Here is a 27,217-nt window from a genome sequence, read left to right on the forward strand (position 1 = left end):
CCATTTCTTTCTTGAGGAAACAGGAATCAAAGAGGAAACAGTATTGTAAGTTGTATTTACATTTTATTGACCTTTACAAAAAAAATACACATATTTTTAGTGTTTTTGTATTTTACAAAGCAAGGTTTTCTGTTTTAACTCAGTAACGTAAAGGAATACAAATTATTTCAGATTTCATATGCTGTACACTACAGGTTAAAATCCTGTCAATAAATATATCCATTTTCTTTAGGAAAACAAGCGCAATGTTTCTGTAAACATTATGTTTTGAATTTAGGAAAGTGTATATGTCACCTTTGGGATCATATTACTTCTGGTTAAGGGGCTATTGAAGCACCATATTTCCACCTTTTCTTAGTTTGATATAATTTGTATAATTTTGGATCTTATACCAGGATTTATTTCTAAATCCTCTAAATAAAAGCTACTGGGAGTTATAATCCACTTTGGGCAAACAAATATTTGTGATCTTCAGAAGTGTCAAAGCAAATCCAATTACAGTGCCAACATGTGTTTTCAGCTCATTTTCTAATTACAAAACTGCATTGATCTCTCCCCAGACAGTTTTGATAATCTGCCAAAACTGAATTGGTGTCTAATAGCTATTTTGCCAAACTACACCTCTTTAGTGCTGTCAGATCTATCAATATGAATGGAAGATTAAGGATTTTTTTGAGGCACACTCTCCCAGTTGAACAGTCACATAATCGGTATGTATATTAGTGATTTCCACAGAAACATTTTGGCCAGGGAGAACCGATGGAAGCTGGTTTGTGATGGTTAAACTTCATGTGATTAAATCGCGGACCTTTTGCTGTTGCTGTTGCGTCTTCGTCCTTTCCTCCCTTTTCTGGCTTTCCTCTCCTTCTTCTTTCTCCTCTCCTTCCTCTCTTTCTTTTCCCTCCTTTCCTGGCCTAGTCATAAACAGTTGTCTGGGAAACACTTCCGCTCTTCCTCCAGCAGGGGACAGGCTGCTCCGTTGTTGGCTGGGTGCATTATGATGTAGCGTGTGCGGTGCTGAACGCCTGACTCTCCACATTTGCCCTTGCACAAGCCCCAGGGAGACCACACTGACACTTCACAGTCCAGAGGGGTATCTGCAAAGAAGGGCGGGTAGCATAGCAATCATATTAACAATCAGGTTTGCTAATTCATTGCTCTTAAGTCTTTGCACATGACTTTCATTTTAAAGATGAGTAATATGTCATAATCAGGAAAATCTTCTTTTCTTTTTGTAACACAAAATTATTAAAGGGTGTTGCCGTGTTTTGTGTGTAGGCCTTATGAACCCACATTTTCTCATTATAGACTCTTGGCAGTGGTTGTACTGCTGGAGTTAATTTTCATTTTGTTTTACTTTCGTTTGTAGAGTAGGTTTTTGCTGATTGTGCTTACTTTTTTATTTTTGCCTCAGAGTAAACAGTGCTGCTACTTAATGACTCGTCTGCAACAGATCATGATTTAGCCCCTTATTAGGAGACACCTCAACTATAATAGAGGGTAAGGAAGCATCCTCTGACTTTCTGCTTTTTCAGCTAACCTAATAAAAATGTAATCCTTTTAAAGTCTTATCATCACATCATGTTTTAGGGTGCTTTCAGACTACTTGCTGATGTACCTCAGTCAAGCTCTTGGTGGGCTTCTATGCAGCTGATATGAATCGCAGTTGTCAGTTAAAGAGTAGAAAAGCAGAAGGATGGGAGGTTGTACGGAAGCTGCATAGATGGACATTTGGATATCAAGTGAAAGGCTGATAACTCCCTTTAAAATTTATGTTCAAGAATGACAAAGCGAAGGTTAATGTGACAAAAGGTTGCAGAAACGCAAAGATGATTTAACCTGATTTTCCATCAGTGTCTCACAGATCTAGAACAGGTGCTTACTGATCATTAAAGAAAAGTTTTGTTCAAGCTCTGGGGAGAATACACAAATATGATGGAGGGATAATGATAGGGGCAGGATAAACAGACACAAGGGTAAGATGGAGCATTGGGAACAGGGGGAGGAAACCCCAACAGATTGTTGGCCATTCTCTGTTGTTTGTTGATGGGTTGTCGGGGGAACGGTCTTGTAGTCTGTGATGCTGACTCAAACCCTTGCAGTTACCCTCAACCCTGCTTCTGATTAATGCTCTGTCAGCTCTTTTGCCAGGCCAACATGCTATCTATTACTTTTTCCCCCTTAAAAAAACTTTTCTTGGTCAAGTCATCTGTTTAGACTTTCCATGGTGAATTGTGCTTTTATAAAAGGCTGTTTTGCCCTCCCTATCACATACATCATTCACACAAAGTTACTTGTCTGCTGCATTGCTAACTTTTAGTTTGATACAGCTTTTCCATGTACATTTTCCAAGATGTCTTTGTATTCTTCCTTTCTGTACAGAAGAGTCTTAAATAGTCTCGGAACCCACATATCCAGCTTCACCCATGAAATAAAGTCCAGTGTTTATGTCCCACTTGGCATCATGACTAAAAAGCTACTGTATATAATTTCTACATAGTTTTCATAAAGTACTCTTTGACATGGTCTGGTACCCTGACTCTGGCTTGGATTCTCTGGTCTTTGGTTGGAAACAATTTAGTTTGTGTGTGGCCTGTAATGTTTCCCAAATTCCCCAAAAATGAGCAAGTCCCTGCCTTATGTTAAAACCTTACATCTGAGTTTGACAAAGCATGTAGAATGCTGTATTCATTTTGTTATGTATATACTTTTAGTTTAGCCTTTAACTACAAATATAATATATATAGTACCAGGGGAATAAGAAAGACACTATAGAGTTGGTTTTCTTCTGAAGTCTGTCTTCGTCTCATATGTTTGCCTAATTCAGTTATGTATGCATTCAGGGTTTGTCACCAGAATTACTTGTAGCTGCCAAGACAGTACCTTGAATGCAGAATAAAACATATATAAATATATGGGGATAAAAATATCCCTATAGGTGTGTTAACCAGGTCAGATTGAGAACCATTGAGGATTGGGATTAGTGTAAGGTTCTCGTTCAGTTGTCACTCAGTAGATTACTCAGTTTTCAGAGAACCGGGGTTACGCAAGTAATGGTTCGTGCATGGGTCTGTGTTAAGACATACGGAGGACATGATGCCATTTAAACGACTGCTCCTGATTTTCCCATAAAAGTTTCTCAAAACATAGGACTCTAATGATTGCGAAACTGAGACAAAACTGAGATGTTAACTGCCACATCCTTGAGTTCTATCTTTTGTTATTTTGCTCTGTACCATGCTTCAACATGCATGCTTCAAAGAAAGTAAATGAATCATATAAAAACTGAAATTCTTAATTTACTTGTTATTCAGACTTACTTATGAGCTTATCTTCAATCTCATTTCCTGTTGGCAGCTGGTTGGATTGAGTGGGCTCCATGGGCAGGCTGATGATCTGATTGGTCTTCTTTATTTTGGTCAGTGTGACCTTCGCAATGGGTGGTAGGTGCTTTAGGCGGGGGTAGAAGAAGGAATTGGCTGGGTGACTAGGGAAAGAGGAAGTGATCTGTGGAGAGGAAAATCGGTGGTGGCTTAATTACCTTTATCAACGTTACTAAACCCCAAATACTCTCATATAGTTTATTAATTACACTTTAATTGATTTTCTGTTATGTCTCACTGAACTCAGCCTGGTGATGATTTCCATATAGTGCATTATAATATAAATTCAACAATATGACCGAATTGTGAAAAAGTCAGAAAGTTTATGTTTTGTTTCCCTGTTTGTTCATAGTCTTTTTCAGTTTTTCTGTACCATTTTTACATTACTGTCTAACCAGCGAACTTAACATTTGTAGCTTATGCCAAAAGCCATCTTAAATATGAAAAAAAAAAAAGATGCTGGTATTGACCAGACCTAAATTATCCCTGGACCATTGTGCTTGCAGTGTACTGATGGATAAGATTTACACCATTTTAAAACTTATAATTATATTTAAATTTACCTTAAATATAGCCTTATAGTTATGTCTCTATTCTTTTTGCTTTTTCTGGTTGAAATGTGCAGAAATAAATAGTCTAATGAGTGTAGTTTATTTTGTTAAAGCAGTGTTGTAATTTTTGGTCAAATTCAATAGCCGTAGAGTATCACTGTACATCACTTCAATACAGCATCTCTGTATGAGTCTAATCGAAAGACTAATGTTTTCATTACTAGCTGTTGACAATCAGGATTTCTAAATACCTGGGTTTACTACAGATTCATGCACCTGTGCTGCCCACCTGTGTGATTTTATCCTGTGGGATGGTCTCAAAGTTGGGAGACGAGAAGGTGAACCCGCTGTCAGTTCCTGCATCATATGGAAAAAGATCCACTGACACATTTTCTTTCCAGTGGTCGCCATCACATAGGTCTATACTGTCCACACCCACAAACCAGTCCGGGCTTGGGACGATACGTACAATAAATGACAGCTGTGAATGGAGAAAGTAAAACATAAGAAGTGAGTTAAATTGTAGCCACAGAAAAATATGTGCGGAAAACATAATAAAATACTTTCCAAACATCTTTCCAACATCTTCATTCTCAAACCTCCAAGGACCACTAAATACTTCTAAATCATATATGATGTCTGTGTTTTACAATGATTTATTTTATTGTGCATTAATATGTTCTCTTTTAAGCATGACATAATAGAGATTCGTAGTCTTGTACCAGATCCACCACTCTACAAGTGCACTTTTATTCCAGCATGGCTTACTTTTATTTTGGTGACCATCTTATGTTTCCAATTGGCTTTTTCCAAGCTTAACAAATTTTCGTCAGATGTGCCAGAGGTTTTATTAGCTACCCAGAGACTCATCAGTGGGAAGTTTAACTGCAAACTTCTGCAGAGTTTCACATAATTCGAAGAGACATTAATTAGACTTGTTACAGTTACAGAAGCTCGCTTTTTGGTGTAGCTTACGGGAAAAAAAACTGTCAGGAGCTTGTTTTATAGGAGCATTTTGTTGCTGCATCAGCCTAATTAAAGGAGCATAATGCAGTTTTTCTCACAGTATAACTTCATATTACGAGCAATGAGGCAGTAGTGTGGCAGGTTATCACTTGACTACAAAGACACTGAATGCAAATTTTAAAATGGTTGCAATTTTGATATACATTTACTTACAATCGCTATATTTTTAAAGTTTTGGCTTTTATTACCATTGGTTATAATAACAGACACAGTTGCAATGGAGCAACATAGCAACAAAACACCTTCAGTAGAAATAATGTCCATGTTTACAAGGCAAATTTCTTATTTGCACTCACATGACATGAAATTTAAATAACAGTGAAACATTGAAAATTTCACTGACACTGAAATATTTGTAACCTTTGCAAACTACAGTGGAAGTTATTGTTTAATCTGATGTGGTACTGATTCCTAGAATGATAATTTCCACTTTAAAACAGTCTATTTTTATTATGGTCAAATTGTAAACCTGTTTGGTCTGGGTACCTATCTGTAAGGCTTTATTATTGGGCTAAACAGGAGCTATGATTCTAAGTGCTTATTTGGGAATTCTTCACACCACCTTATCTATGCTGGCCTGTCAGTGACAAGCCTTGCATGTACTTAATGCCCTGTTGAGAAACTTACAAAGGAGTGCCTGGCAAAGACCTCAAACTCAGTCTTCATCTGGCCTGTGCCGCCCACGACAGCGGGAGCGGAGAGGATCCCATAAACGCTCTGGATGCGTTCACCGGCCGTCTCGACTTCCTTCACAAGCGTCCAAGCCTCACCTTTCTCCGTGAACTCCCTCACTCCATTGCTGGCAAACTCATTACGTTGCCACATGTGGTAGTCAGAGCTGTGGGTCACCCCTAATGGAAAAGAAAGGATGAAAAATTGTTGTTTCAGCAGGTGTTAGTCTGAATAGTGAGCTCATATACAGTACATCTCGGCAAAAGGAAGTTAATGGAGTTCTGTGACTGTTTTCTAGTGTTTTTGGACTGAAGTGGGCAGATGTATAACATCCTACAGTGGGTAAAATGTGATACAAATAAAAAATAGGATTGTTTTTTAATAACTCTATAGTTACAGTTGGTGCATTCCTCTTCTGATTTATTCAAAAGACATTTTATGTAGTAGCTTTCTGTTTTTCAACCACCCAATAGATCTTGCCACATTGACCTGAAAATAATGTGACCAATAACTTGCCTTAGGTTAGGTGCACTTACCAATAACATTTGACCACTGTGCAGGAGGACGGTAGCGAGGATACTGCTTAGGAAAAGCTGCCTGGGTCCACTTGCCAGTAAATGTTAGACTATACTGGGCAGTTTCTGAAGCTGTGCACATGGGGATGTCAGTAGGGACAGGCATTGAATGAATTTCTTGGCCCAGAGTTAGCATCAAGACAATCAGGTGACAGAGTGCCTCAGAGAGGGGGAGAGTCATTTTTGTGGTGTCCATGATAAGAGTAGATCAGGGGAGAAGACCTGAATGAGGTGCATAAAAGAAAATGGTAAAGAAAGAAGACTAGTCAGTAATAATATAGAGCTGCAAAGAAGTACCTGCGCAATCACTACACAGTAAACACTATTTTGTACTTTCTTTTCTTTTATAAAGGTCTTATAACAGTGGCCTAACCATAAATATTGGTTTTCCAAATAAAAGCCTTCTCATTCTTTTTGATTCTTATAATCTTATATATTTAAGACAGATCAGCACCAAGAAAGCTGTGATGAGACACCATTAACATTGGGTTTAACAACTTCTTTATGTAAGGGAAATTTGTTTCTAGACCGTCTTTCCACTTTTTATACTTGTAAAGTTAGTTTAGCATTGTTAAAGTGGCAGAAGGAAATCTGACATTTATTAGGATACATACAGCAAAAGTGTAATCGCACTTGCAGTCTGCTAAACCATCCATCTCTGTATTATCTGCATTAAAGGTATTAAATAGAAGTAAGCTATTCTTCTTCTCCACTGGATATCTCATTGTTGCCTTCCTCCAGTCATGGCTGCATCTTCCCTGAACTCTGTCATTAAAGCTCCAGTGTGGGTCTTCTGATTTAGTCTGTCAGTTAGCAGTATCACCTTGATGCTCATATGTGTCACTGTTTAATGAAGAGTTCAAGTGCTGCATCCCTGCTTCTCAGAGGGTATATAAATGAACAGCATTTGCATAGATTGCAACACATTTTTAGTATTTAACCCTGAGCAAGTAAGACACTTTATCTTGACACTGCCAGGTCTTTCAGAATTAGCAGCTTTTCCATTCTTTTAAAAAATTTTCTTAATTTAAATATTTAAAATTAAATTAAAAATGGCTATGTTTACATTTTTTATCACCTTTGCTTACTCTGAATATGTTGTCACTTAAATGTAATTGTTGAAAAGTCCTGTGTCTTAAAAACTGTTAGGCGCTTTTCTTGTAAGCTCTGTACAAGAAAAGCGCCTAACAGTTCAACTCTTACATCCATCAATTTGTGTAGATTAGTAGTCTAAGCAGTCTTTTAGCTGGAAGGTCATGCAGAAACAGGGTAAATGTGTGCTGTAGAAACTACTCACTGGGTTTGCTCAGGGTTCCAGATGAATGAAGGACTGCAGCTGAGTGGAGTAGAGGGCTGAAGGTGAGGAGAAGGGGAGAGGAGAGCTGTGGCTGTCGGGACGAGTGACTGCAAAGTTCCAAGTCCTTTTCCGCCTATTTATGTGTTTTAGGAGTTTCACCCCTCGCTTTCCTCCCCTCCTTTCCCCTATTTCCCCCCTCTTCCCCCTTGGGCTCCACTCCCCTCTCCAGCTTGCTCCACGCTTTCACTCAGTCTCTATCTTCATGCCAATGACTTCCCTGCCCCCTTCATGCCCTTTGACTTTGGCTCTCCCTCCTTCACCCGCCTCCTCCTCTCTCCCGTACTCTTTATAAGTATCCCATTAAATGAATAATGCGTTCAGCAGTTCTGCATGCACTGCCAGGGGTCCGATGCAGTCCATGGTTAGAGTGTCAGTTCACAGTTTGATACTATAGCTCTCTAGACCTACATATATGACTAATGAGGTTAATGGTGTACTTCTTAAATTCTCTAACGGTTTCTTGGTCACGTTTTTGAATTTCAGTTGAGCTACTAGATCCAGTCCCAGTGCTGCTTTTTAACTCATGTAGGAAGTTTTATTGCCTCTGTCATTGTCAATTTGCATACTTTCTTTGATGTGTTTTTCAGGGGCTTATAAAGTCAGTCAGCATTATTTTACAAAATGCAGAGGAACTACAGGGTTTCAGACACAACAAGATTGTGTTTTTGGTGGCTCTTGGTAAGTGACTGGCAAAGAACTTGCTGATCTAGTATAGTCAGTGGTTTAATAAGTTGTGCTCAAGTTGTACTTGTTGAGTAATGAGCTATGTTTTGTATTAAACTGTATAAATTGTATTGGGCTGTTGCAATTATTACCAAGATTGGTCACCTTTGTTCAGAGAGATACTCTTCCGAGCTAATGGGAGTATTTCTGGAAGATTTTACATTAATTGTAGTAGTGTCATAATACCTTGTTATTATTTTTTGAACACTTTTAGAACACCTCGCATGTTTTCTACAAAAAATATGATAAGCATTGAGTGTTTTTGATCAAACTTTGGCTTAGACTGGCTATAAATAACTAATGTTAAATATGCTTTAGTTCCACGCCTGTAGGAAACCAAAATAACAGTTGTAGTTTTCTCCCATTGTGTTAGTCTCCCAGTCAGCTTATAGAGCATACTTTAGTATTTGGATGCAAGAGACTTTTTACTTTTGTTTGGTCAAATATTTAGTCTAAACCAGATTTCTGAGGACATTTTGTTATGTCTCTGTGTGTGTGGGTGGAGGTTGGGGGGTGTGGTACTTGACTTGCTGAACTTGGAGGTGACGGACCCACACACTCACGTGCAAACACAAAAATATGTTGGCATGCTGAATCAGCCCACATGTAATGATTTCCATATGGTCACGTTTCTTTTTTAAAAAAAAAACTCAACTAAAACACCTACACACATACAGACACTCACACACAGACCAGTTGCCCTCACTCAACCTCAATTTCCACTATTTAATTTTTGGCCTGTAGAATTCAGTCTGTTTTGACCCAGTAACATTTGAAAAGGAAAAGTTAACTCATTACCACCCCCATAACCCAAGCTGACAGTGGTGGAGTGTGCTCAGTTTTATCGTGTTTAGGGAGACCATGGAACAAGACTTTCAGTCGCCCTCAAAGTAATTCTGGCAAAGCATCAAGTGACTCAGGATGGGGAAGAAGTGCTGCTGACTTAGCTGAGGATATAGTCAGGTAGTGGAAGTAACTCCTTGGAGATCTCCTCAATCCCACTGACACACTTTCTATAATGGAAGCAGCATGTGGAGACAAGGGGGATGACTGGCATAGTCACACAGTTCTTTGATGGTAGAGCCCCAGGAGAGTATGAGGTTCACCCTGAATTCTGAAAAGCTCTGGAGTTTGTTGGGAAGTCCTGGTTGGCACATCTCTGTAGTGTTGCGTGGGGTGGTGGCGCTGGATTGGCAGACTGGGGGGATGGTTCCCTCTAGAAGGTCGTAGTCGCAGAATAGTGGACCAGTTCTTTATCCTGTGGATAATATTCAAGGGTGTGTGTGAGGTTACCCTAGGACTGTTCGATATAACGATATATATCGGATGACGATATAAAAACGTCTATCGTTTCATTTTACGCTATCGTTTGTTTCGTGGTGTCGCAAAATAAACTGTTTACGGCAATATTTTTTCATTATTTTGATGGTCACTGTAGTGGCTATATTAATTTCCTAAAGTTCTCTCTTTCTCTTATATTTAATATAACCACACTACAGACGGCCAAGCGCTTGTTTTTATGCGTTGTCGTTAGCAACAACGACGGTAAAACCACCTCGTGTCCGCTTGTTTATTTTCCACATAAACCTTTCACAATAAAGCTCAAGATCCTGTTGAGACTTTTCAAAATAAACTGAATCACGTGAAAGATGCAGAGTATTTACGGATAAGAAGCAAAAAAGAGCCGTCAGGTGCTAAAAAATAAACCTTAGACTCAAACGTTAGAACAGGCTTTTCCCCGCAGCACGCTGTGTAATAAATACTCACAAAGAAAACGGCAGCCGTTACAACCTATGTCTAAAAATGTATCGTTTCATGCATCTGTTAAAACACTGGACTCCAGGTACGCCACGCCCAGCTGGAAACACTTCACGCAAGTTGAGCTGCCTGACATTCACAGAATTTACAGAAAATGTTACATTTTTGTGATTTATATCGTTATCGGACGATAGATGTCTTAATATCGGGATATGAGATTTTGTTCATATCGCACAGCCCTAGGTTACCCAACCAGTTCTCAGGTGTTTTGGGAAACTGAAGAAGGCATTTGACCAAGTCCCTCAAGATATCGTATGAGGGGAACTACAGGAGTATGGCTAGTTGCTATGAGCCATTTGGTCCCTGTACAACTACAGCAAAAGCCAATGCATGTTGGATTTCTCCAGGGCTGCGCTTTGTCACCAACTCTGTTTATAATTCTTATGCACAGAACTGATTGCTGTAGCCAAGTGGTACAGGCTCTGTGCTTTGATGGTCTCAAGATATTGTCTTTGTTTTTTGTGGTTCTATTAATCTGTTGATGTGGTTTTGGTGGCTTCATCAGGTGATGGCCTCCAGTTTGAGTATCTCAGGGTTTATTCACAAGCGAGTGGAGGATGAGATTTACAGATGGATTAGTTAAATTGGATTATTATATTGTTTATTGTCCTTTTTGAAATTCCATTTGTGTTTTGTGGCAGCTGTCAGAGAAATATAAACTAAAACAATAAAGATGTCATAGTTACAGACATTACTGACATTAACAACAAGAAAGCACTGCAGAAATGTAGAGCTGTAGCTCAGGAGGTAAACAGGTCATCTACTAGATGGAAGGTTGGTGGTACACTCCCTGTCTGCTCCAGTCTGCATGCCAAAAGCCCTTAGGCAAGATACTACCTCAAAGTTGCTTTTATGAATGCATGTGAATATTAGATAGAAAGCACTTAGAGTATACAAAAAGTGCTTGTGTGATTGATGCAAGTTGTGTGAGTGCTCAGATCTCTAAAACCTTTTTAATAATGAAAGTATAAATAAAGGGCTTTTCAGAAAATGGTGGGCAAGGGATCTTGATATTTTTGCATTAGAGAGAAATGCAAACACTGTCCAAGTTCAAGTTGTTTTTATAGTGTTGTCTCTTCTGTTACTGTGGCACGCTGTGGACACACCCATTTCAGCTCTACTTTTTCATCATATAAGTCGACCCTGACTAGCTGGCCTTGATTTAGAAACACATAGGTCTGACTTGTAAGTCTGCTTATGCAGAAAAAAAAAATCAAGAATCAAGGAAAAAACCTTCAGAAAAGACCACAAGAGCCTCCAGCCAAAGTCGGTCGCATGTTAAGTAAAGGATATAGGCACATATTGTTGTCACGGAGTATAAGGTGGACTCACGCGCAGGACTCCGGGATGATGCACACAAGAGAATTTATTGAAGAACAAAGTCCAGTGAGTGTATATACACAGATGCGGGGCAGTGCTATCTACAAAGGTGCGGGGCAGTGCTATATACAAAAGGTGAGGGGGCAGGGCTCCGGGGAAAATCCAGGGAACACGCTCGTCTCTCTCCACACAGTCCAAACACAAATCCACTCGAACACCAGGAAACAGTCCAGGGAGTCTGTACATAAAGAGACACTCGTTAGATTCCAAACACACACATAGGGGAAGATACTTGCTCAGACGCTTGACTTTCACTGACGCGATTCTCACAACGATCCAGCGAAGAACAGCCGTTGCTTCCTGGCTTAAATATCCTCCACACTGATGAGGCACAGGTGTTTCTTCCTCCAAGGGCGTGGGCCAAGGGCGTGAACCCATAATGAGTTCAGCCCTGGCGAGAGAGAGAGAGAGAGAGAGAGAAAAGAGGCAGAGACAGCTGATCAGCGACCAGCAGAACCTCCAGGCCGTGACAGTACCCCCCCCCCCAACGGGAGCCTCCCGGCGACCCCCAGGCTTCTCAGGATGAGCGTCATGGAACGCCCGCACCATGTTCCTGTCCAGGCGGGCCGCACGCGGGATCCAAGACCGCTCCTCCATGCCGTAGCCCTCCCAATCCACCAGGTACTGCAAACCACGCCCCCTGCGCCGGACATCCATGATGCGCGAGATGGTGAAGGCCGGATGGCCATCGATGACCCGGGCGGGAGGAGGGGGCCTGGAAGGAGGGCACAGGGGGCTGGAAAGACAGGGCTTCACCTGAGAGACGTGAAAGACATTGTGGATCCGCATGTTCCGGGGCAGCTTAAGGCGGACCGACACCGGGTTCACCAGAGAGTCAATCACAAAGGGACCAATAAAGGTAGGAGACAGTTTCTTAGACTCTGCTCTAAGCGGAACGAATCGGGTCGACAGCCAAACCTTTCGTCCGGGCGCATAAACAGGTGCCGGGGTCCTGTGGCGATCCGCCAGACGCTTGTTCCGCTCGGCCGTGCGGAGAAGGGCTGCCCGTGTGGCCCTCCAAGCGCGCCGACACCTCCGGATGTGCTGCTGGACAGAAGGTACGAAATGCTCACCCTCTACAGCCGGAAACAGAGGAGGTTGGAAACCCAGAGACGCCTCAAAAGGGGACACTCCGGTGGCCGAGGAGGTGAGGCTATTGTGGGCGTACTCGATCCAAGGGAGCTGCTCGCTCCAGGTGGTCTGATGGGTGGACGCCACGCACCGGAGGGCCGCCTCGAGCTCCTGATTGGCTCGCTCCGTTTGGCCGTTTGTCTGTGGGTGAAAGCCAGAGGATAGACTGACCTGAGCTCCCAGGGAGGAACAGAACTCCTTCCATACGCGAGACGTGAATTGCGGACCCCTGTCCGAGACTATATCCGCCGGAATTCCATGGAGACGGAAGACGTGGTTCGTCAGGAGCTGGGCGGTTTCCAGGGCCGTGGGAAGCTTGGAAAGGGCGACAAAGTGAGCGGCTTTAGAGAAACGATCAATGACAGTCAGAATGACAGAGTTACCTGACGAAAGTGGCAAGCCCGTGACGAAATCGACAGCAATGTGGGACCAGGGGCGGCTAGGCGTAGGCAGGGGCTGAAGGAGACCAGAGGATGGCTGATTAACACCTTTATTCTGAGCACAGACTGGACACGCTGCTATGTACTCACGGACATCCTTGATGAGGGAGGGCCACCAAGCGAAGCGCTGAAGGAGTGAGACAGTGCGGTGGACCCCCGGGTGGCAGGTGAACTTTGCTGTGTGTGCCCAATGTATCACCTGTGACCGGACAGAGTAGGGCACAAAGAGTAGTCCAGGAGGACCCGTTCCTGGGTCTGGTTCTGTTCGTTGGGCCTCCCTGATCGCTGATTCAACCTCCCACGTCAGGACCCCAATGACACACGAGGGGGGAATGATGGGAGAGTCTCGAGCGGTCTCCTCGGAGGCAGTGAACTGACGAGAGAGAGCGTCGGGTTTGGTGTTGCGGGAACCTGGCCTGTAGGTTATGGTAAACTGAAACCTTGTGAAAAACAGGGCCCACCTAGCCTGGCGGGCATTAAGCCGCTTTGCTGACCGGATATATTCTAAATTTTTATGGTCTGTCCAAACTACAAACGGCTGGGCAGCGCCCTCCAGCCAGTGACGCCATTCTTCTAGGGCGAGCTTAATAGCTAACAGTTCCCTGTCCCCAACGTCATAATTTTGTTCAGCAGATGAGAGACGGCGGGAGAAGAAGGCACAGGGATGGAGCTTGCCCTTCTGTTCCTGGGATAGAATGGCCCCCACCCCTGTGTCCGAGGCATCCACCTCCACAACAAACTGCAGGCCGAGGTCAGGTTGAACCAGGATGGGTGCGGAGGAGAACCGCTCCTTCAGGAGACTGAAAGCCTTTTGCGCTGACTCCTCCCAGAAAAAGGGAACCTTAGGAGATGTGAGACGAGTTAGTGGGAGAGCAAGCTTACTGTAGTCACGGATGAAACGTCTGTAGAAATTAGCAAAGCCCAGGAAACTTTGGAGTTGCTTACGGTTTGTCGGGACGGGCCAATCGATGACCGCTTGGACCTTAGCTGGGTCAGGCTTGAGGTCACCCTGTTCAATGACGAAGCCCAAAAAAGAAACGGTGGTCACATGGAATTCACACTTCTCACCCTTCACGAAGAGACGGTTCTCGAGAAGACGTTGCAAAACCAGCCGGACGTGGCGTTCATGTTCAGAGGCGGAGCGTGAAAAGATGAGAATGTCGTCAAGGTAGACGAACACAAAATGGTTAAGGAAGTCTCGGAGCACGTCGTTGACAAAGGCCTGGAACACGGCTGGGGCATTTGTTAGACCAAACGGCATAACGAGGTATTCGAAATGGCCTAAGGGTGTGTTAAAGGCAGTCTTCCATTCGTCCCCTTCCCGTATCCTAACTAGGTGGTACGCGTTACGCAGATCCAGCTTAGTGAAAACTGTGGCCCCTTGGAGCAGTTCATAAGCTGACGTTAGTAGTGGTAGTGGGTATTTATTTTTGATGGTGATATTGTTGAGACCTCGATAATCAATGCACGGCCGTAAACTCTTGTCCTTCTTAGCAACAAAAAAGAACCCTGCCGCAACAGGGGATGATGACGGGCGAATCAGACCTGCGGCGAGCGACTCATTAATGTACTTCTCCATGCTGTCCCGTTCAGGCTGTGAGAGACTGTATAAGTGGCTGGTAGGAAGTGGGGCGCCTGGGAGGAGATCAATTCCGCAGTCTTACGGAACTCACCCGAGAATGGCTCCGGTACCGGCAGCGACCGTTCCGGAGGCTCCGCATGGGCCGGCGGCGGAGGAGCGGAGGGACCGGGCACAGAAGGCTCATGGGCCGGTAACTGTGGAGCGACAGATGGAGAAGGAGTGGGCGGGCTTACCAGCGGTATCCGTTGAGCGATGACTTGAGTTAGTGCTGTCAGCTGCTGATTAATGTGCAATAACATTTGTTCGTGGCGGTCCAAGATAGCTTCCGTGGAGATGACCGGCTGCTGGGAGGGGGCTGAGTCCGCTGAGTCCATGATTTGGCTGGATCGTTATTGTCACGGAGTATAAGGTGGACTCACGCGCAGGACTCGGGATGATGCACACAAGAGAATTTATTGAAGAACAAAGTCCAGTGAGTGTATATACACAGATGCGGGCAGTGCTATCTACAAAGGTGCGGGGCAGTGCTATATACAAAAGGTGAGGGGGGCAGGGCTCCGGGGGAAAATCCAGGGGAACACGCTCGTCTCTCTCCACACAGTCCAAACACAAATCCACTCGAACACCAGGGAAACAGTCCAGGGAGTCTGTACATAAAGAGACACTCGTTAGATTCCAAACACACACATAGGGGAAGATACTTGCTCAGACGCTTGACTTTCACTGACGCGATTCTCACAACGATCCAGCGAAGAACAGCCGTTGCTTCCTGGCTTAAATATCCTCCACACTGATGAGGCACAGGTGTTTCTTCCTCCAAGGGCGTGGGCCAAGGGCGTGAACCCATAATGAGTTCAGCCCTGGCGAGAGAGAGAGAGAGAGAGAGAGAAAAGAGGCAGAGACAGCTGATCAGCGACCAGCAGAACCTCCAGGCCGTGACAATTGTGGTACGGAGGTGGGTGTATTCTATACATTTGTAAGACTCCAGGACTCTGAAGTTAAGCATAATATGGCAATTTTGAAGACCAAGTTCTTCTTAAATGAATTGAAGAATTAATAAAATAGACAGTGTAATTAACAGATTGTGGAAATTGGCAACTGGTAACAAAAAATAGAACAAAAAAATAGAACAATGTCATGTCCGAAGCGGTAAAGAGCTTAAGTTGGGAGTTTATTTACAGTCAGCTTATGAAAAAGGACAATTTACTATGTTAGAATTGTTGTTGATACTTTTACTTTGTCAAACGTAATTTTAAGGAATATTCATTAATATATTTTTCAATTAATGTTGCCGGGTTCTTAAAAAAAGCAATCTATATGAAACACTATAATGTTCTTCAGCAACTATGAATATGCAGTCTTGTAAAAAGAAAGACTAGAATTATGTGTAATCAGGCTGTGCAATCCTCAGAGACATTGCAAAAAGCCAATGACAAAAAGTCAGTGACTCAGTGACTGCACCATTGCAGTCACTGAGTCAACCACAAACTCCATTGTATACAGAATACAATGAAAAAAAAAAAGAATCAAGGTGCTGGTCCAGTCAAAGTCCAGATGTCAACTTGAATGAAATGCTGTGGCAGGACTTTAAGAGAGCTGTGCATAAATGAATAACTGGAAACTTGAATAAACTGGAGCAATGCTGTAAAGAATAGTGGGCCAAAATTCCTCCATAATAATGTGACAGCCCAAAAGTTACTTCAAGTTATTGCTGCTAAAAGGTTTAATAGGCTTATTAAACCATTTAGCAGCTTAAATTTGCTTAAATCTAAGCACTATTTTAATAATTAAATCATTTGTGATTAATTATGAACCTGTCAGGCACTGTCCCAATTATTCTTGGAAGGACAGACACAATGATTGCACTACACTCACTAGAGTTGACAAATGGAGTGTGAATGTTTTGCTCTGGGAATTTATAGCACAACAGAGGGAAAACTGGATGATTTTTTTCTTTATTTTGCATGCCAGAAGTCAGATCATCCAGTACACTATTCACCCCTGGCTGCACCCAGTGGCCTACCTAGTGCTCATATCAGGTTGTGAAACAGATTCAGTCTTTTTATGACACAAACTTTGACGGTTAAGAAATATTATCCAAACTTGGTTTACAAGCTGGAATTTGTTTTGCTGCCAAGTAACATCACTGAACTTTCTAGCAGAAAGTAAGAAACAGAGTTGAACACATTGATTTCAGCAACTGGGTGAAGATATTGAAGGCCCCCTGAGGCAAACCATGAGGCAACCCAATGGACCGTACAGCCTGTAAACAAAATAACAGAGATGTTATTGTTTGGTCTGTTGCCAGGGTTGCTGTAGTGACACAATGTGAGGTCATTGTTTTGTCTTCCTGGCTTCATCTAAGAAATATCCGCAATCAGACTTGCACACGTGGACACAAACAAATCTAGAGTCTCGTGTGTCAGGACACGCAGAGATGCATGTGTTGCTTCACATGAAAGCTTGCAATAAATAAAACAAGTCGCATCAGTCGTTCATTATAATTTGACCTGTTCCTTTTCGAGCTGAAACCTTTCCTCACCATATAACCTTTTTCACACTGTTCTCTTAACAAGCCTTCATTCAGCATGTCCCCAGGTCCTTGTTATTGCAATAATCGCTGTTGATTTCCAGGAATAATTTCCTCAGCTGTGTGGGAGCAATCTGTGCCTGTGCATTAATTTGCACATTATTGGATAAATTGCGCATATGTGTGTGTGTGTGTGTGTGTGTGTGTGCATGTGCGCGCCCCGTCTAATGGATGCAGCAGGTCAGCACAGAAAGAAGAGACAACAAGTTTGATCGTGGTATTTTGTATCTATGTAGCACATGGCTTGCTGACATATGGCTGCAGTACTATCAGAGTCCCAAATTTATTTACATGATGACACAAACATATAACCCATTTGTATGTCTGTCTGAAATTGCTACTTGTTTTAAATCACAAATTTGGATTCTTATAATGATAATTCTAAAAAAAAAAAAAAAAGATTAATCGCATAAACCCTCTGACCTACCTTAACTCTGTAATGAATCATTCATGATTCCTACCGTTTGCCTCCACAGGAACAGAATATTATAACTGACTTTGTTGAATGTTTGTGCAATCAATCATCAGAACCCACCACATTCAGACAAGCCAATATTAGATGTCGAGACCAAAGCGATTTATATCTGAGAATTATGGATGAACAGCTCTGTTTAGAGTATTAGGTGACAGAAGAGTATTAAAACACAACACATATAAATTTACCACAAGGAACGCACAGCTGCTGAGCTTGCTGTTCTTGCTTCCTCTTACTCGATTTTGTCTTTTGTGGCAATTTTCTGAGCAGTTGGCACCTGGATTGCGTCGTCTAGGTTTTGTTGGAAGGCTTTTAAAAGCTTCACAGAGAACATTTGCACAAGGGTAACTTCAAATGGACATAAGGGTTCATGTAGAGGAGAGAAGCGCTGTGGTTAGTGACTCATGTCATTTACTTCTTAGTTGCAATAACATTTGCTATTTCTATTTTTTGGCAAGCCTTTCTTTGCCTTCTTAGAGAGCTTGCGTTGTGCGAGTAACTGTTGCTAATGGTGGCTATAAGAACCTAAAGAGAATTATATTTGAAAAATTGCAAAAAACTGCATCAGATGGCCACTACTTTAAAATTCTTTAAAATGCCTCCATGACCTGAGTGCCAGATCCTGAAATTGTTGGTTGGCAAGCCCTCATTTCTTGAAGTACAGTATCCCTCATCAATAAATAAATCCCTCATAAATAAATACATTTATTGTCTTCTCTCATTTTTTGTCTTTTGTTCAACCATATCTGCCATAGGAGTAGGAGACACTTTTTTAAACTTTAAAAAACGCTAGGGCCCATGAAAAGGTCACAGTACTTTTTCTTGTGGGGACAATCAAAAATGAGGTCTCATTTGATTTTAATGAGGCTTGCTCACAGGTTAAAAGGCAACATTTATCATTAGTTTGAGTACTTAAATCTTTTTTTAATACGGAATGTTATTTACTGGCAAAAATATCTACAAACAAGGGACAAGGGTGGAAAATTAGCAACCACTATAAACTCTATAATCATTTTCATGCTCCATGTTGGTACTTAGATCAAAATCCTTTGCAGAACCCATGGCCATTACCGAATGCCGTTTCTGGTCTCTTGAGACCCTCTGATAGGCATTTACCCCAGCCACCTACAGTTGTTGCTTGTTTGTTGGTATTTCTGCATTCAGTTTTGCATTTAATAACTGAAAGGTGGGCTCCATTGGGTTCAAATCAGGTGATTGACTTGACTTGACCATTAAAGAATATTCTTACCTTGAGAAACTCTATGTTTGACACATTCCATTTCCATCATAGTCTTGAAAGCATCTTTTAGTTGTCGACCTAGACAATGATATACCTGCCTCTTTGAGAGTGTTCTTTGTTAGATGTCAAGTTGTTTTTCTTAACCATAGAAAATAACAGTCATCATGCATTTCAGTTTCCTTCTGTGGTTTTTCAGGCCTGTTTGGTGTTGCCGAGCTAGCCACTGCGTTCTGTTAATACATTCATTTATTCACTTGAAATCAACTCAAGAACTTTTATGTACTTAATTTTTCATGGAATAAAAGCAGATGTCATCTCGCCATGAAACTGGATGTCCAATTAATTTTGATCCTTTATGGGTGTCTGTATATAAGAATGACTATTACTTCAGAAACAGTTATTACTTTTGTTAAAACCCTTGAACCAAAACTGAAAGTCTGCACTTCATTTGTATCTTAATTTACAGTTACAAAAATTGTGCTATTGTTGAAAAAATGATGGTCAAACCAATAAGGAGGTAGGAAGATTTATGTATCTGTTTCGCTTTTTCTTCCTTTTTGTTTTTTGTTTTTGAGTAGGTCTTGGCTGATGTTTTAATATATCATTACATTTTGGTCTGTTTCGTGTCCTGTTGCCATTACGGAGTTACAGAGCTGGCCATTTAAAATGTTTTGAAAGAGTAATTCTAATTTTTATTACTGTTACTGCAGTTTTATGTCTTCATAGTCTTGTGTCTTTATTTGTCTTTCTCTGACTGTATTTCAATATTTTACCCTCCTGCTGGTTTTGTCTCTCTACCCGTTTGGAGCTTCTCATTCTCGTTTCCCTCTTTTCTCTCCCGCTGTCTCCTCTGACCCACTGAAGTAAGATCCCGTCATGTTTTTCCCATCATGCTCTCCTCCCACCCTGTGGTGAGGCAGTGAACCCCCAGCCGGAGGTATAAAGGACATGATTTACAGGGCCCCTTTGCAGCAAAGAAAAAAAGACATAAAAAGAGAGATCAGTTTTCCAGCACAGTAGCCCTGTGCTTCAATGCAGGTTTCACTTGTCAATGTTTTTGGGGTCTTTTTGTTTTTTTAACTTGATACATGTCACTTCAACAACGACATGGTGTGGTCCAATTTTGTCATCCTGCAAAAGTGCCAAAATGCATTTCCACAGGAGAAGAAAACAATGTTAAAGCTGGTTTTGGTTTTCTCCATATGGGTTCTGTTGACATGTCTCGATGGGCGGCACAGAAAACAAAAAAAAGGGAGGAAGTGGGAACAACAGTTAAACATTAAGGCCCAGGGCTGTGCTATTGACACTCAGTAATGCTGTGGTTTAAAAGAAACCATGGGATGTGAAGTCCCAGTTAAATGAAGTCTGGCTTTTTTTTATCTTGTGTAGCAAAAACGTATACATACGTAAATATATACATTGTGAACTGTGCAGCCTTCTACACGTTGAAGAAGAGATAAAAGGTGAATGACCTGATTTTTAATTTTTAAATAGATAGTGTCCTGGAAAGCTGTCTGCAAGGATATCATTAATGTGAATTAGCAGTGGAGCTGGGTTGCTTTTACTCTGAGATGACAAAATCAAAATAAAATGTGGACTTACATCACTGCCAGTGGAATTCTGTTTTGATGAGACAATACTGGCGTTGCAGTCAATATTTCTCAGAAGTAAGTACTAGATGTTTGGTAGTCTGGAATAGAGGAAAATTCTTTCTGAAAAACATCACACAGTGGCTGTTTTAGTTAATAATATTTTGAATTACTAATCCAAGATACCAGTTAACCCTGGAATGGTTTTTATTTTTTAGAACCTTGGAAGCATATCAAGATGTTTTTAACAAATAGAGGTAACACTGCAAAGTCTTTCAGAATAAATGCTATCTTCTGAATTTGGTGTAGTTATACATTATAGTCAGTTATGAATTTGAAGCCAATCACTGATTCTGTTTAATAGTACAAAAATCTAGCCTGGAAGTTGGAGCAGGAGATCTGTGGCTAGAAAGTCATGAATTAACATTCTGGACAGACTTAAGAAAAAAAAATCAACAAAAGTTTCTAATTCCTAAGCAACAAAGACATTTTAACCCCAGCTGGTCAGTTGGAGTAGGTCCATGGTCAATAGCAGAAGACTGTTTACCCTGGAAAGCTCAAAGCTGTAAATTTGTAGAAGTAAAAAGCCTTTAGTTGTCTCTCCAGACTCTTATGTGGTATAAATATCTAATTATTAAAGTGCTTGTTTAGTTCTACTGGGATGAGACTCTTACCACCAAATGCAAAAATTAGGTTCTGATATTTCACCACATGCCACAAAATCATAGCCTCACATCATTGCGGTATTTACAAACGCCTCATATCATATTTACTTAAAATCAAAACCAAACACCTGTCATGTGTGAACAGCAGCTGCAGTTGGAGCTGTTAACCTCAACACTGTGATTCTCACATTATGTGATTCAGGTGAGATCAGAAATGATTCATGTGGCTTTCCTTATGGATGTTTTTATTGTGACCAAGATCTCCAGTGTTATTTCAGTTCAAACCTGAAATGCTACAGATTGCTCCTACTGTAGTCTTCTGGCAATGCGAACTGTATGTCAATCTCGTGGTCCACTCTTTTCTGGCTGAGAACATTGGTCTTGGATTTGTAAATGCTCATTCTCATTCTTGCCACTTCACACTCAGCTGTAAACCACATCAGTGCAAACTTAACCACTGCTGAACTACAGTTTGCAAATAAAAGGCCACCAAAGTGGAGACACTCTATAACCGGACTATCCCTAGATGTTTTATCCATAAAAACCATAAGCAGAATTGTTAAAAGGGACCACCACCCACAGGAGGATGGACCCATGTAGCCTCTGTGGGCTTAGCCCGACCAGGTCCCATGGGCTAAGTCCCAGCCACCAGACGCTTGCCCTAGAGCTTCTGTCGAAGGCCTACTTCAAGGGTAGGACCTCAGTAATCCTATCCCAGGCAGGCTACACTGGACACATGAGTTTTTACTCCATGTTGAATAAAAACATGGAGTAAATAGTTTCTCAAGTCTACTGGACATAGACTTGAGAAACTATTTACTCCATGTTGAATAAAAACATGGAGTAAATAGTTTCTCAAGTCTACTGGACATAGACTTGAGAAACTATGGCCATCTTTTATATAGCCAAGTGTGGCTTTCCCCCCCCCAACAATACTGTATGTTGACACTTAAAGGCAGAGAGACAGCCAAAAATTTGGGTTGACTTCAAATTGAAAATGTATTTGTGTTTGGTATAGACTCTGATCAAATGATAAAATAGGAACAGTCTCGGCATGCGTAATACAGACAATAACACTGAGGTTCATACGTTTCTGGACAATGATAATTACTTTTAAGTCTTGCCTCTGTATACCACAGTGGATTTTATGACTGCCCAGTTCTGTAGAAAAAATCTTTTGGAAAAATGAAACCAAGATTAACTTGTACCAGAATGATGAGAAAGGTTTGGAATATGAAAGAAACAACTTGATCCAAAGCATACCACATCATCTGTCAAACATGATCTAGGCTATGATGCGGCATGGGCATGTATGGCTGCAGTGGAACCGGATCACCAGTGTTTATTAATTATGTGACTGCTGATAGAAGGAGCAGGATAAATTCTGAAGTGCACAGGACTGTACTCAGTTTTTCTGCCAAATACTGCAACAGAGGACCCTTTTGAAGTTAGATTGGATAATGACCCAAAGTGTACTGCAAAGGTAACTCAAGTGTCTCAAGGCAAAGAAATAGGATAGTCAACATTGGCCAAGTTAGCCACCTGATCTCAACTCAAATGACCCTTCTTTACAGTTCATGAATACAAAATTGAAGATATAATGATTGACTCCAAAAGTGAGCAAATCTTAACTGCTAAAATATACAACAGAATTAAAACAATTGTACAATCTGTACAATCTGGTACTAAAAAAACACTTTTGTTCTTTATTAAAGTTTAGCCCTCGATAGTAGCTATATGAAAGAGTGCTGGCTGATTTTTGTTTTATACTTCAACTACTTACCATACCATACCAGTAAGGCTTCAGTATAGGAAATTCAGCTGCTTTGATTGACAGGTATGATGACACAGAGAGCTGTAAGCTGATCGGTTTGTGCTAGTCCTTACGTCTGCGATTCGAGTCACTCAGCTGAATGATGTTTGTGGTGTTTTGCCATTTGGAGCATTTTAAATGGAACTACTGGCAAATAATGTGGTTTGCTGTGTGATACAGACTCTCTGCAAATTCAAGTATTATATTAGCCTGCTATTAAGCACTAATTCACAGACATATGTTGGGAAGATTAGGGAGGTTACCATGCTCCTACGTAATCAGACACGCACTGTGTGCTGCTCAACATCTCATCTCTCTTGTCATTTGAAAAACAACAACACCCAGACAGATAGACATTCCTCATGAATAAAACCACTGTGAAGTTGTGACAGGCTGAGTCTATAAATTTTACTGCTGGAAACAAACCAGTATATCTGTGCTCCAGTGTCAAAACAAACCCCAAACACCCATAAAGGCTTTTACATATGGAAGCACAACAAGGAACAAAGTAATTACAGATCTAAGAAATGTTATGAGAAACTGAAAATATGCAATTAAACTAAACTAAAATAAAACAAATGATAAATAAACCTGAGTGAAAATGCTAATATAAAGGCAGGCAGGTAAAGCAAACAAAGGTGACCTTTGATTAAACTTACAGAAGAACAATAACAAAACACAGTGCCAGGTAACAGGAAATTCTAGCATGTCAAACAGAAAATAATCTAAAGCAATGACAAACTAATACAAAATTATAAGTGGACACGATTAGATATGGAGATGTTTAACTGTCCTAAATGTGTTTACATTCTAAATATATGCTACACTAAGAGTCTACAGCCAGCAGCAGAGTGAGGATAACATAATATATAGTCCATTCATCCAACCATTATTTTCATCTTTCAAAGATTTTGGTGGCAGCAGGCTAAAACAGATTAGATATATAGCTTCTATGATGAGTTCTGGGTCTGCCCCAAGGTCTCTTCCCTGGTGGTTGTGCCCAAAAAACATGCAAAAAGAGGTGCCCAGAGTGCATCCTAACCAGACTGCTGAGCCACCTAGACTGGCTCCTGTTGACACGAAGAAGCAGTGGCTCAACTGTGAGGATTTTGATGTGTCCAAGCTTCTCGTCCTATCTGTAAGGTTGAGCCCAACCATGCAAAGGCCAGCGATGGTAACTAATTTCAGCTGCTTGTATTTGAGACCTCACTTTTTTGGACATTACCCAGATCTCATGACCATGGGTGAGTGTTGGAACGTAGATGGATTGGTACATCAAAACTCCCCTTTTTGGCTAAGCTATTCCTTCACCTTGATAGTTCAATACAACATTGTTGCTGATAGTGCACTGATCTGTCAGTCCAACTCACGCTTTGCTCTCCCATTATGGGCTAAGAATATCCCAATACTTGAACTCCGTCACTTGGGGGTGGCCTCTCTCTCCTGACCCAAAGGGAGCTTACATCCAACATAGAACTGTAGCCTCAAACTTTGCCATGCTCACTACCATTATAGCTGTTCCACAGTTGGGTCACGATTGAATGAATCCAACAGAATCATCTGTGAAAAGAAGGGATGCTGTTCTTAGGTTCACAAAACGGACACCTTCCTCGACAGTCTACACCTTGAAATCCTGTCCCTCGTCCCCCAAACAAGACTGGAGACGAGATTGGATCTTGTCTGTGATCCGATCCTGTTGGTATAATTGAAATCACGAGAGAAAATAGAATTTTGAACTGATGAGTGTGCTGTTTGGAAAACTAATGGTTCAGGTTTGTAACATTCATCTTGCATGAAAACAAGAATTTGTTTCAAAGCGATTAATTTCAAAAGCAGAAATGTCAACATCATGGTGCCACTGGAGTGCTATTAACAGTTAGTGTGCTTCCCAAAGTCAGATTGTTGACATTCATTTCCTGGCAATAGCACAAATGAAGAGGTAAAATAAAATGTAGTTTATTAAACTTCCATGTCAAATAAAAAGGGTTACAGTTAATGTTGAACAGAGTAACTGACTGCACAATTCAGTAGGTAAAAAAAAAAAAACATTTTAAAACTGCCTTTTTCATAGCTTTAAAACATATTCTAGGTCATAAATTCTGGTTATGTAATTGAAGGGTTACAGTTGAACCAAATAAAGGCAGGGCTTTCTCTGAACATGATGTGGTAAAACAATCAAGCTTTGTATGCACTGTGCAGAGGGACCTTGGCTAGAGTCTATCTCTACATGATGGTTAATTACCAGTTTGAGAATTTAGACTAATTATTTATGTAAATACCTGATAAAACAATGCAATGCAGAAGTTCATTTAAGGAATAGGAAGTTCTCTATATTTCAACAAGCCTCTATTTCAGCAAACTCTATATGTTTCAACAAGCCTGAATTATGTCAGCTTATCATACTGTAGTTCTGTTCTTTAATATAATGTACACCGAACACCCTCTCATGTCCTGGCTGAAGAAACTTTTATTCATGCCTTTAAGGCAGATGAGCTGTGTTGACATGCGCAGAGCCCCGCCTGCACATATGCCCACTGTCATCACAGTCATCCCTCAGTTTGATAGCTCAAAGGCTTGCCATTTGTAAGCATACAAGCTTCTAGTGGATGAGGCCCTAGTACTCTGAATTGTCACTACCACACTAGGTGGCAGACCCTGAGCAATCAAATTGAAGCATGAAGGTGCCACAGATCCGGGCACGGATGAAACACTGATACTCCCGCCTGAGAGAAAAGGTCCCTACGGAGAGGAAGCTGCCAAGGACTCACTGCTAGCAGACCGATTATCTCTGTATACGACGGCCTTGTGGGCCACCAAGGGGCCACTAGAATCAGAGAGAGATACTGCCGACACACTCTCTCTAGAACTGGAGATATCATTTCCGCTGGGGGAAATGCACACAGGAGCACTTAAGGCCTATTGCGTCCATGTCCAAGGGTGCATCATGGTCAATTACGGAGAAGAACAGGGGGCAGTGAGTGTTTACCCTGGAGGCAAAAAGATCTACTTGCACCTAGCCAAATAGATCGAAATCTGGGACACTATGAAAGGGTGAAACTTCCTTCCCCTCGCGCTCTGAGGGGTGCTAGCGCTGCCTTGGCATATTTCGTGAAGGTCCGAGAAGCGAGAGACAACCCGAACGGCAGCACAAGGTATTCGTAGGCTACGCCATCGAATGTAGTGAAACTACCTGTGGTTTGGGTGTATAGCCACCTGAAAATAAGCATCTGTTAGATCGATTGTTGCACTGTTTGGTCCAGATACACAGCCCTGTCCCTGTCTGGGACATCAGAGAGGGTCAGCCACAGGTGCCTCTGGGCCACTACTGTTGAAGCCATCCCTCTGCCTTGGGAGAGTGCTGTACAGTGGGACGCACAGTGGATGTAATCTGTGGTGACTCTGACCTCGTTAAGAAGAGATGCCAGACTCGAGACGAGAGGAGAGGGTCATGCCATGCGACAGCAGTCCGTCCCAGCACTTTCTCCACAAACGTCATCCGTCTTTCCAGGGTTGAGTGCTGGTGCTGGTGACAGAATGAACAGGCTTTGGGCTCTGTCAACGCTCTCCTAGCATGGACAATCCCCAGCAGACAGGGCAGGCATCGTGCTGGTCGCTGTTGGGCAAAGACAAACTGCATCCCCTAAGGACAGGGGCGAACAGAAGATTTCTGCTTTGCTCGCTTCAGTTTGGAGTCCATTTCAAAACGCAAAGCAAAACGCTGCACAGCCTACGCACCAAGTGTGCGGTGGAGGCTAACACCAACACCAACAAGGGCAGTTAAGCTAATTAACCCCACCCAGCAGAGGTGTTCTCAGCGAGGTGAAGAGCATAAGAACTGAGGGATGACTGTGATGACAGGGGATGTATGCGCAGGCAGGGCTGTGCGCATGTTATCACAGGTCATCCACCTTAAAGGCGTGAATAAAGGTTTCTTCAGCCAGGACACACGAGGATGTGATATACCATACTTGCGTGTTGCACAGAGTGAATCGACTGAAAGGAAACAGCCCTGATCCGTCAATGCACGGACTCCACTAGAACCTTGAACGTATGCTATGGTATTTGGCACCAAGATGTTAGCAACAAATTCTTTTGAGTCCTGTAAAATGTAAGATGAAGCCTCATGGGATTTGACTTGTTTCTCTGGGGAATTTAAATGCCAAGTCAACATCTAAAACTCGTTGTTGTGCTGCTTTAAACATATTTG

At 41.8% G+C, this 27,217-nt stretch overlaps 2 protein-coding genes across 2 annotated transcripts in view; one reads left to right on the forward strand and one right to left on the reverse strand.

The window, feature by feature from the left end:
• The window catches only part of maea (macrophage erythroblast attacher, E3 ubiquitin ligase), a 90,917-nt gene that overhangs the window by 2,438 nt on the left and 61,262 nt on the right, over positions 1-27,217 (forward strand). The window lies entirely within an intron of this gene.
• On the reverse strand, positions 53-7,625 carry spon2b (spondin 2b, extracellular matrix protein). Its single transcript, XM_031732758.2, has 6 exons — positions 7,505-7,625; positions 6,169-6,429; positions 5,588-5,811; positions 4,224-4,415; positions 3,321-3,507; positions 53-1,097 (listed from the first exon to the last, which is right to left on the reverse strand). Exons 2-6 carry the CDS (start codon positions 6,401-6,403, stop codon positions 919-921), a joined length of 1,017 nt encoding a protein of 338 aa, XP_031588618.1. The 5' UTR covers positions 6,404-6,429; positions 7,505-7,625; the 3' UTR covers positions 53-918.

The sequence above is a fragment of the Oreochromis aureus genome, linkage group 2 (assembly GCF_013358895.1).
Source record: "Oreochromis aureus strain Israel breed Guangdong linkage group 2, ZZ_aureus, whole genome shotgun sequence".
Taxonomy (NCBI): Eukaryota; Metazoa; Chordata; class Actinopteri; order Cichliformes; family Cichlidae; genus Oreochromis; species Oreochromis aureus.

Bases quoted from the DNA above. Each gene is read 5' to 3' on its own strand.
- spon2b (XM_031732758.2), bottom strand. From the start codon at position 6,403: ATGGACACCACAAAAATGACTCTCCCCCTCTCTGAGGCACTCTGTCAC. The intron at 3,508-4,223 runs GTGGGCAGCACA...TCCTCTCCACAG, and splicing joins CACAGGATAAAATCACACAG to ATCACTTCCTCTTTCCCTAG. The intron at 1,098-3,320 runs GTAAGTCTGAAT...CCTTCTTTGCAG, and splicing joins GATTGAAGATAAGCTCATAA to ATACCCCTCTGGACTGTGAA.